We start from the raw sequence: 12,084 nt of genomic DNA on the forward strand, positions 1-12,084 counted from the left end.
ATGTGGGATCTTGACAAAATAATTGATGCGAATGTAGAGACACAACCGCTAATTATTAACCTGCAAGACGACTCGGATTCCGAAGATGATCCTGTTTATTTTGAATTTGAATAGTTTTGTAAGTAATCGTAGTTTATATCATTTAAAAATAGGTATTAATTAAATAAATGTATCTTTTACAAATTGCAAGTAACTTATTATTTTTGAATAAAATAAAGAAATTTTTTTAAAATAAAAATACAGTTTACAGTACCTACAGTATAAGAATATTAATATATTTATTTATTTAAAGTAACTAATGTTTTAATCATATACTCTACGACACTGGTCACTCATTTCCACTCAAAATACCTACATAATCGGATTAAAAGTTTTATAGCTGTATTGTATTTCTTCAGATACAAGGTGGGTTAGTCGAAAACATCTTAAACTGCCAGTTTTAGTTTGGTTTTTGTTATTATATCATATTAGCTGTCCTCTCTGTATTTCAGTTCTCTAATGAGGGTCAAACTTGCAATGAGCTATCAACAAATTATGAACGGACCATAGTTATTTTTTTAATGGATATTGGGAGCTTGTTGTACAGTTTTATTGACATGATATGAGGTCCATCAGTCACCATGGCTAACTTATGACTAGAAATTGAAATGTTATAGTTTTTTCTCAGGGTGAAGCCCGAAAAAAAACATGTATCATCTCTGTTCTGAAACTTGGAGCAATTTGATTTAACGTAGATTACGCAATTAAAAATATACATGCAAGTAACAGTCAATTTATTCAACTTTGCAAATAGTGGTTTGGAGAAGTCGAGTGGTTTTTTAAAACAAATTGTTCTAATAATCTTTTTCTGGAAAATTAATAAGTCACTGATTCTATTGCAGTTGCCAAAACAAATAATACAGTAATTGAGGGCAGAGTAAACATATGCATAATAGTAACTTTTAAGAATTTCAATAGACACAAAATGACGCAGATTCCATATAACGAAACAGTGTGTCGCTAATTTCTTCAGTATGAAATCAACATGATGATTCCAATTGAGTTGGGAATCAATAAAAACTCCTAAATATTTTTTATAGTTTACCTGTTCAATACTTTTAATCTCAGACCTAACCAAAACACTACAATCAGTTTCCTGAATTGTAAAGAGAATGGTGTTGGTTTTGAGATTATTTAGAATCAAGCCATTTTTAGAACAATAATTTTGCATGTTGGATACAGCATCATTTGCTCTTACTGACAATGTTTCACATTCCGAACCACTGACAGTAAGAGATGTGTCATTAGCAAATTGATTGATTGATTTTTTAAAGATCATTAACAAATAAAATAAATAGTGTAGGCCCCAAAACACTACCTTGGGGCACACCTGTAACAACGTTTCGAGATTCAGAGAAAAATGACCCAGTCTGAAGCCTAACTTCAACAACCTGTGTACGACCAGTTAAATAGGTTTCAATCCATTTCAGACTTGGACCACGGACGCCCATGTCAAACAGTTTATCAAGAAAAAGACCATGATGTATGGTATCAAACGCTCGTGTCAAGTCGAAAAGAACACTAAGTGATTTTTAACCGTTGTCGAAGTTTGATAATGCATGATTATGTAGAGAAAGGATGGCATCCTGGGTTGACAAGCCCACTTGAAACCCATATTGGTTGTCAGATACGATATTGTATTTATTTAAAAAGGACACAAGTCTGTTTTGATATGATTTTTCAAATATTTTCGAAAATGGAGATAGTAAAGCAATACCTCTGTAGTTCGACCTTAAATGCTTATCGCTTTTTTTATAGACTGGGACGACCATTGCTTTCTTGAGCCGGGAAGGAAAAATACCTTCAGAGAAAGATAAATTGTTTAGATAAATCTGGGGTTCCATTATTTCCGAAGCAGCCTTTAATAAAACATTGCCTGGCAATTCATCAACCCCACTGGAATTTTTCGAACATGCGAATTTAATTATTTCCACGAGTTCAGTTTCATCTATTGAATAGAGGAAATGACTCTCAGTTTTCACACAACGATTTTCAATGCCACCAGGTGCAGTATTTTTTACTAATGACTCCACTGAATCGACAAAATAACTACCAAATGCTTGAGATATACCGGGACCATCGTCAACAAGTACATCATCGCCAATGTCAAAATAGCTGGCGTTTCATTTACGACTGCGGTAGGTAGAATTTATCAAGGCGATGGACACGGTTATCAGCGGATACTGATACAATATATGTTTCATGAACTGAGAACTTCGAAGCACTCCATCCTTTTGCCTTATCTTCTTTGATAATATCTACCGCAGTCGTAGCCGAAATATCAGGCATAAAACCTTCAGAACATGGTAAAGACACTCGAAAAAATGCAATGAAAAAGGAAATGAAAATTTCTATGTTTTTTTACCATTTTTAATTGTAACTAATGTTACTGCAGTTTTGTCCTATATGGACATTCTCAAACTAATACAATAATAAATGAGTTTCTTTAAAGGTGATTGACAATGTTTCATGATGAATTTCACTAGTTCGGACTTCCATTGTCTACTATATAAAATGATTTGAAATCCCTGAAACAACTAAAAAAGGAAAATTAAAAATGAATAGCTGAAAATAACAATTATATTAAGCAAAAATAAACCTGAAATGAAATAATAGTGAAATAAAATACAAGTAAAAAAAGAACAATTGAATAAATGAAAATAAAGAAAAGAAAAAAGAAAATAATATAAAAATGGAGAGATTCGATTGTTAGTATCTACAATCGAAACGTCGTGAAATCTCTACATTTTTTATCATTTTCTTTTTTCATTCCTTTATTTTATTTATTCAATTGTTATATTTTTACTTGTAGGTTATTTCACTATTATTTCATTTCAGGTTTATTTGTGCTTAATATAATTGTTATTTTCAGCTATTCATTTTTAATCATTCTTTGTTTCAGGGATTTCAAATCATTTTATATAGTAGACAATGGAAGTCCGAACTAGTGAAATTCAAATGAGTTTATCTTTTCATTATGGTCTCCTACCATGTAGTAACGGCTACATCCATTAATTTATCGAAAAAATGTTCTGAAGATATATCCGGCTGTGAAAGATTACACCCTGATCAATTAAATAATCATTATTTTTCTTCAAACGAACAAAATTCTCTAGGAATCGTTGGAAATCATACGTTCTGAATACATAAATTCATTGACACTGTCAAAACATTTGTAAAAAAAGTATATCAGACTTTTACTGAATAAGCCTATAGGATTACAGCTTTTCATATCGTTTGACATTGAATTGAATATTTTGGATGCATATTCGGCAAATGATTTGTCATTTTATTTCTGGAATGGAACGGACTATTGTTTTTCCGAGTGATATTTTTTCTAAGCAAATGTGAATAGAAAATGCATCACTTTATCATTGAGACAATTCTTGAAATAATTCTGCATACTATACACAAATACAAAGTTTCAGATTTTATATTTTTTTGTTTACTCACAAGTAATATTCTTCAGTTGTGTTCTTTGAATTATTTTCATTGAAAGTTTAAAAAATCAGAATTTTCGTTTTTTTTTTCGTTATGATTCTCGAAATTTTTTTGGTATTCCTATTGCTCGGATGGATTGATCAGTCTTACATGTAATGGAAAAAAACATTTTGACAAATATCATGAAGATCATGGCCCCGCATATATGAAGAGAAAACGAATGGAAAGAATATTTCACTCACCATTGAAAAATTATGCGGAGTCCATTCAAATAGAATATATTTTATTCATTTTGTATCGTTTTTGTTGATGTTTTCGAACAAGTCAACATCAATCTCATATAAACGTTTTTTGTGGATGAGCTGTCGATACTGGGACAGAATTAAAATGAAACCATACAAAAGTTTGAGGGCTGAAGCCTTCAAAAATGGTGAAGAGTGAAAAAAAAATAATAGTAGGATGAAACACTTTAGAATAGGAGGGGGAAATATGATAAAAATGAAAGGAAACATAAATTATGGGCGATCTATAAGTCGTATGGAAAAAAGTTGAATGGCAAAGTTGACAAATTCAAATAACTGAGATTTTGGTTTTTTTTTATCTATTTCGATGAAAAAAAAAATACGAAATTCGGTGAAAACTTACTTTTTTATGTCCCAAATACACTGTGATTTATTTGATTCAAAATATTCATTTTTTCACCTTATTTTGACTTAATATCAAAAAAGCACCTTAATTTTCAATTGAAAATTCCCGCTCAAAATAACAGCTTTTTTTCAAAAAGTCGGTGTTCTTTTTGTTCCTTAAAATCTCTACTTTCAGATGGTGTAAAACATATACATCACCGAAGTAAATGTTCTTGAAAAATACTGAAAATCAAACAGATTCATATAGTTGATGTTCAGTACATACAGTATTTACCGTCATGTCGTATATCTACACAGATCCTTTTTCCTAACATCCTCTCTAGATTTTCTCGAACGTGAACAGCTATTCCAGAGGAAAACCGTAAAATATATCTGATTGTACAGTGAATCTTCCCAATATGACGCGTTGCTCCCAATGCCGAACATAAAAGTGTGTGGTGTGTATGTGTGTGCAGAGTAATCTTGCCGTATTTGCCACTTCTAACAATCTTGAGACTTTCCATAGCTCCTCTAAATGCCTTCTCGGCCTCGATATCTTCACTGTTAATCTTTATTTGACCACAGCTATCAATGTCAGTCGAAGTTTCGATATAAGGAGTTTTTTAGTGCGGTAGAAGTTTGAAGCGTTTCAGGATTCCCTACAAATTTCTCATTCAATGTAGGCCATGAGTGTTCGAAAATGTGCAAATATAGCAAAACACGCATTTTATTTGCCACAGGAAAGTTTAGTATATCGAAATGACAAATCTCGTTATAGCACTTTACTACAATAATCAACATATTTCTATAGGAAATCTAATTGTAGCGCTTTTCACAACAAACACTTTTTTATAACAAATCTCACTATAACCATTTCATTTTGTCATTTTAACATGTTTCCACAACAAATCTCAGTATAGTATAGCACTTTGATATTTAAGCTGAAAAGTTCGTGAGCTCACATAGAAAAAAAATATCATTTTTGTTGAAATTCAATTGTATTATTCACTTTAGTTGCCTTCGAGGGCCATACAATTATTATGAAGGTCATACGATTTTCGATACCATTTCTACAGCGAGTATTCTCTTGAGTTTTGAGAACACGAAACAGTCGCTGCGGGTCAGATCTGGATGATGAGATGGATGTGGAAGCAAGTCGAAGCCCAAATCATGCATTTTGCATTTGTTTTCATTGATTCGTTACACGGAACAATGTCTTCATGAAATAGTACTTTTTTTTCTTCAAATAAAGACGTTTTTTCGTAATTTCCTACTTCAAACGCTCCAATAACGCTATGTAATAGTAGCTTTTCAAGATATTTGATGAACATTATAACGAAATGATACTGTAACATTGCGTTTCGCGTCTTTGCATGCTTTAGAGTCGGTTCACTACGTGCAGTTCACTCATATGACGATCGTGTTAATTTTGGTGTGACATATCGTTGCATAAATTCGTGTTTTTTATGTAGGAACAGCTTCAACACTGTTCGAATTATTCGAAAGAAAAACTCTTCCGAAACAAATACTTTTATTTGAACACTGAATTGTAAATTAGGTTACATTAGGTTAGGTCCAAAGTGGGTGGGTCTATTCGACCCTCCACCGCAAACCGCAAGGGTTCATTGTGGCTCACACCTATTCACACTCGAACAAATAAACCCAGCGTTTTAACGAAGCCGATTAGTTTGTATGGTGAGTGGTCTTTCAGGTCTGAATTATACAGAAAACTCTTTTCTCTACTCTGTTTGTATTCCAAATCTTCGTTATGGAATTGAATCAGGTATCATTCAGAAGATTTCTACACAATATACTCAATGTGTAATTCAGTATTTATATGAAAGTAACTGTTTAAGTAGGGCTTTTTCTCTCAGTTTGTGTGAAAGTTACTTCTTTGCATGATCTACATATCTATGTATAAAGTTATATATTTTAAAATTGATTACTTCCTGCCTTTCTTTGGAAGATTCCTACATTTTTTGTATCAATATGGAGTAGTAGAAAGCCAAAAACTTTTGCAAAAATTTTTGACTCCTAAAATTATAACCCTTTCAATCTATATAAAAATTCGCGATATGCATTGGGATTTATTATTATTTTTGATAACACATGATGTTTGAAAAATTGTCATGTCACAAAGGTTAGGATCTTACAAAGTAAAGTTTGTAGTGCACGGTTCTAATTTGAAAGTTTCTTACAATAAAAATAATTATAATATCTTCATCTACATCTAATACAACACAGATTTGATATAGTTATTCAAGTTTCATTATTATTATATATTATTATTAATATATTGAAAATAGTCACGTCACAACGATTACGTACCTAAAAAATAAAGTTCGCCAATAATGCTGGCTATTTATATGGTTTCAATGAACATTTTTCCTGAAGTACGAAAAATCACTCACTAGCAGCGCTAGTAGTTCGGTAGGGACAAACACTGCGTAATCCTCATATAAACATATGGTAAAGTACAATTAAACAGAAGAAAATGTTCCTGGAGTAAAACTAAAATTTGCAACTGTAAAGGATAACAATGTTGTAACATTAAAACGTTGGCTTGTATGCCGTAATTTAAAAGTAACTGGAAAAAAAAGTGAATTATTAGACAGGTTAGAATACAGACTCTAGTAAAAGAGTAGCGGTAGATTCAAACTGTAATAAAATAACTTTAAAATAATTATGAATTTCAGATTTATTTCCGAGTAAAATATGAATCAAATATAGATGGTAATGAAATATATTTAATCAAATATAATAAATGAATATGATTTAATAAACGATTGAGGTTATGTGTCATTCTAATCAATGGTAATCAACTATGGAAAATTTACTATTCATTTCATGTTTAGAGCATACATATGAATATTTATTTATTTTTTGCACTATTAAATCCACAATCCTCGAAACATGTATCAATTTCTTACATCCAACCTCATTAACATGAGGTTTTATAAATGGTATAAAAAACACTTTTCCTTTCGGATATGGATTATCCAACGTACAATTCGCAAAACAGCGAACATTATACTAGCACAAAACAATTTTTTATATCAGATTCATTTTTTTAAATAATAAATTAATGTTACGTAAATAACACTGTTTTACATGTGGATAGTTTATGTTTGTCCCTACTACTAGTGCTGCCTCTCGTGACACGTTCGCTGTACTATTCTCAGGAAAAAGGCTCATTTGATATTGCGATCAGAGATTGTTCGTTATCAATGTCAAATGTCAAAAAAAAATTAAAAAAACAAAACTGATCTGATTACATTCACTCTTGAATTCAATTCTGAACCTATAGAGTGTCATTGAAACATCGATGTTTTTCAGGTAAATATAAAGTGGACGATGTTATACAGGAAGATGTCGAAGATTGTTACCTGGCAACCCTACACATACGGGACACGACTTCCACAGATTCCAGAGCTTATTACTTAGCAGTTGAAAATGATAGGGGAACTGACAGGCATGCTGTTCAGTTATATGTAAATGGTAAGTAATGAGTTCAATGATATTTTTTTGAGCACAAAACACAAGCACTACAGGGAAATCCTTAAGGGGCTTTGAGAGAGATGCCTGTGCGAAAGTACCGATTCAAGTTAGATTTGAATCGCTGAAAATCAAATTCATTCGGAAAACTTTCTCAAGAAATTTATTCTACAAAAACGCAGTCCTCTACATGGAATAGTTCTCAATCAGTGAAAAATTCGAGGTGTACTGAGCTAAACCTCAAAACGATGAGCAGTCACAGTCCGTCGCGTATTTGTGATATGTACCGCTCTTGGTGGATTCAGATGTACCAAGTCACTTGAATAGCTCCCGTGAAAGTTTCCAGAAAAGAGAGACAAATCTCCAACATTCCTTCGATGTTCCAGACTATCGAGCTTGCAAGTGATGCTTCGATAATCATATCGGTATGGAATTGCAAAAGCTGCTTCTCAAAAGTTTGGAACAGTGTTCCGAACTAGAAAACTGTATACAACTCAGCAACTTTTGATGCTTCATAAAGCTCAGATCAGACCTTCTTTGGACTGTTGTTCTCATGTATGGAGCTTTGCCCCCAAACATACCCTTAATTTGCTGGATTCCATCCAGAAAAGAGCCATCCAAGTGATTGGAGACGCGAACATCAAGTGCAACCTTGATAGCCTGGAATATCGAAGAAAGCTTGGAGATTTGTCTTTCTCCAATAAAAACGTTCACAAGAGGTGCTCAAGAGCCTTGGCACATTTGATTCCACCAAGAGCGGTATATATCAGAAATTTGTGACAAACTTTCATCTAAAGAACTGCGTTTATGTGGAATGAACTTCCTGAGAACATTTTTCCAAACCCAACTAGCAATTTCGTATTTTATAATAGTTGCGGAAACGTTTTGGAGAAACAAATTGAAAAACTTCATTTCTTCCAGAAATGTTTTCAATGTGTTTATAAAACAGTTATGAATAGGAAATTGGCACCGTTTTATGAAAGATTATAGTCTTTATCAATATTTTGTAGGGCCTTTTACGAACACTACAAAACTGTTTTATTAGCATTTTGGCAGTAACTATAAAATTTTTCTAACACTCTCAATAAGTAGTTCTGTAAAGACTTCTCTTACTGCACATTTGCAACATATTTAAGCGATACTTATAAAATAATCACAAGACAATTTTATAAAAGTATTTTAGTAATTCCAAGTAAACGTTAGAAAATATAATACAGCCGAAAACAATAAAATAAAAAAGTGTTGAAAATATTCCATTGAATGTGCAAGAAGTAATTTTGTATTGGACACTAGGAAAATATAATAGATATGTCACCAACTGAAAACTAACAAATAGGAAGGTTGAAGCCATTTTAAAATTTCACTTTTGCACTCATTAAACTTTTAAAGATATTGTTTGTGTTTCAAAGATTGATATTTTTACTGCAAATAAAATTTTCTTGACAAATATATATCCTATTTTCAGCAAAATTTAAGCGCGCCACTCATTTATAAATGTTTTCGGAAAAAATATTGATTATACAAAAATTCACTCTGTCGACGTATTAATTTTCTAGTCGCAAACTCAACTCACTTTGTTCAAAATAATATAATGTTATAATATTTCGGTACTTTTCAGCTGTAAATATGACTATAGGTGCGAAATTTCATATTTTCAACTCATCTGATTTCAGTATTCCGGATCGCTATTATTTAAAATGGCGTCATTCTATAAAATAATTTGGTATCAGTAGCAAGCATTTCAACGTATTCAAGCTTCTACTTTTGGACTACTTTCAAAGCTCATCTGTCGAGATGTTTTAGCTAAGCCAGATATTTGATTATTCAGGTCTATATTTTCAGTTGATAATTTTTGTCTGTTTGAAGTTGGATTTAACTCATTTCATTTATGTTTTAAGTATATATGTTCACCATAGTTCCGTCGTCATGGGTAAATAATAACCAACTTTCATGGCCAAAGTCATTTGATTACCTACTAAATTGCTGAAAAAGAACTATTAGAACGAATGCTGGAAAATGACGATTCAGAACAGAAGAAATTATCAATTCTATGCAACCCAAAAAGTAATGCAGGGTTATACTGCAAAAGGCGAAACTTAACCAAAATGTTTGGTCAGTTTATTTTTTTTCAAACAAGTTGACACAGAAAGTGTGAAAAGCCAAAGTTATATAATTTTTATGGGATACCGTATATAAAACAGTAGGTATTAGTTTAAGAGTTATTCGAGGAGTTACTTCTGAATACTTTCTGTGAAGCATACCTTGCTGTGCCTCAATTTGTCATCATTTAAGGAGTTGTATAACGTAAACTGTTTCACTCAGAACAGAATATTCAGGTTTTCTAAATAGATAACTAAAAACTGGGACTTGCAAGTGCAAACCCTTTGAATTTTACAGTCTTCCAAATTGTGAATAATAATGCCTTAAAAATATGGAATTTACTTATGGGGTACCTATACTCAATAAAAATCAAATATTTGGAAGTTGCTAGAGAACTAATTTCCACCACGATATCGATGGTGTCCCATTTGACTAACTAAAAAAAATATGTTCACTGAACACAACTGAAATTGTGAAGAATTTTTCAAAGCTGTGATTAGGAATCGATGTCAGCTGGTTATTCTTAAATGCTGCATTTTATCCTTGGTGGCAGCAGATATACATTAGCAAAAGCAATTTGATTTTATTACAGTTATATTAGTGTTATTGAATTGTAGTAAATATACCATACTATAAAATAGTTGTGAAATTATCATTGAAGTGACAATATGGTAATGAAAATAAAATAGTGTTTGAAAGCATTCTAATAAAATGATTTCATTAAAGCTACAGAAAACAATTATAGAATAAGCTTGAAATAGATTCATAACTATCATAAAAATCTTGCAGAAAAGTGTTATAAAACTGTTACATAACAATTTACTTTATAGGAAAATACGTTTTATAAGTTAGTGGTAAAAACATTTCTGTGATAATTTCCTGACTATTTTATAATGGTTTTTTAATTTTATTTCATAAACGTTTCTATGACAAATTTATAAAACACTTTTATTTCCTATAACTGTATTGTGTTCACAGATCATCTAATATAATCAATTAGCATTTTGGAAGTAATTATAAAATACTAATAAAATAAAACTGTTGTAGCACCATGAAATTATGAAATAACTTTGCTGGTTGGGAATGGATTCAATCTCCAGTGATTGAAATCCAATGTGAATCATCACTTCCGACAGGTACCGCTCTGTGAGCGCCTTGAGGATTTTCCTAAACTGCTTGTGTTTTGTCCTTGAGAAAATCAATCAATCGTCATTGCTTGTTCTCAACTTTTTGACCAGAAACAACACCGTAATTGAGTCTCAGCCACCGTATTCACCAGATTCATTCCCTTGGATATTTTTCTGTTGTGTTCTCAAAATTGAAGAAACCTGTGAAAGGACTGCTTCGAGGATTAGAAAAAACGTTGGCACAAATGTATTATATCTCAGGAGGACTTCTGTGAATTTGAGAAAATCTGGAAAAACATAAAAACTGAAGTTCTCCAGAATAAACAACTTATATTTCATTTGAGTTGAGTGTAGCTCCGTGGCTGTGACAATCAGTACTAATGCTTCCATTGCTATCTTTTTTCCCAAATAATTCTCAGAGGTTTCTTCTTTCCAATTTATTTACCCCATCGACTGAAAAATGTATTCCCTTCTCTAAACTATCGTTTGAATCCACCCACTCAGTCATATCATATCAGCCTAACAACCCAGATAAAAAACAACTCCGAATGAAATTTATGGAGATGAGCTGATGGCAATGATAGAGGGAGCGTAAATTATTACATTAACACAGAACCCGCATAAAATTTTCTAGAGGCGAACGCAATCAGCCTAATCGAATTTTGCATTTCCATTTGAAAAAATCAACACCCTTTGACAAAGCGAAACTTTCCCGGAATGCAAATGTCTACAAATGTCGAGAGAGAGGTAAACTAGATTTTTTCATACTTGATGATTTGCGGACGATACTTGGCTCTCAATTCCAATCTCTGAAAATGTAGCAATTCGTCGAAAAAAAAACCTGAACAATCTGAATGAATTTAATTAAACTCCATCTTGAAAATTTCATTCGTGTTCTATTGTACCGTTTTCATATAATTGGTGTAGCAGTTTCCATTACGTAGAGGTATCCTTCCTCAAGAATTTTCCATTTTGAAATTAATATTTGAAAAATGTCTAGTACACCAGTTATATTAAAATCTCTTTCACGATTACGATACCACTGTAATCTTTTTGTTTACCAAAGGTTTTTGTTTTCCCTCTGAACAGAGGGTATTTATCTAAGAATTAAAAGTTTCATTGGGTTTCATATGTGTGATACCGAAATATATGAATATACAGGGTGTAACTAAATATTTGTGAAACATTTAGGGAAGTGATTCCGCATCGAAAAAAGATCTTTCATATAAAGGAATGTCATTGGAGCATCCCTTGTC

At 31.9% G+C, this 12,084-nt stretch overlaps 1 protein-coding gene across 3 annotated transcripts in view; it reads left to right on the forward strand.

The window, feature by feature from the left end:
• The window catches only part of LOC111504686 (kin of IRRE-like protein 1), an 833,154-nt gene that overhangs the window by 777,032 nt on the left and 44,038 nt on the right, over positions 1-12,084 (forward strand). For all 3 annotated transcript variants that reach the window (XM_074182261.1, XM_074182260.1, XM_074182262.1), the window contains exon 9: positions 7,443-7,604. In XM_074182261.1, coding sequence (XP_074038362.1) covers positions 7,443-7,604 — 162 coding nt within the window. The remainder of the gene's footprint in view (positions 1-7,442; positions 7,605-12,084) is intronic.

Source organism: Leptinotarsa decemlineata, unplaced genomic scaffold, assembly GCF_025532065.1.
Source record: "Leptinotarsa decemlineata unplaced genomic scaffold, Ldec_3_MD MMD2_tig00026328_RagTag_RagTag, whole genome shotgun sequence".
Classification (NCBI taxonomy): domain Eukaryota; kingdom Metazoa; phylum Arthropoda; class Insecta; order Coleoptera; family Chrysomelidae; genus Leptinotarsa; species Leptinotarsa decemlineata.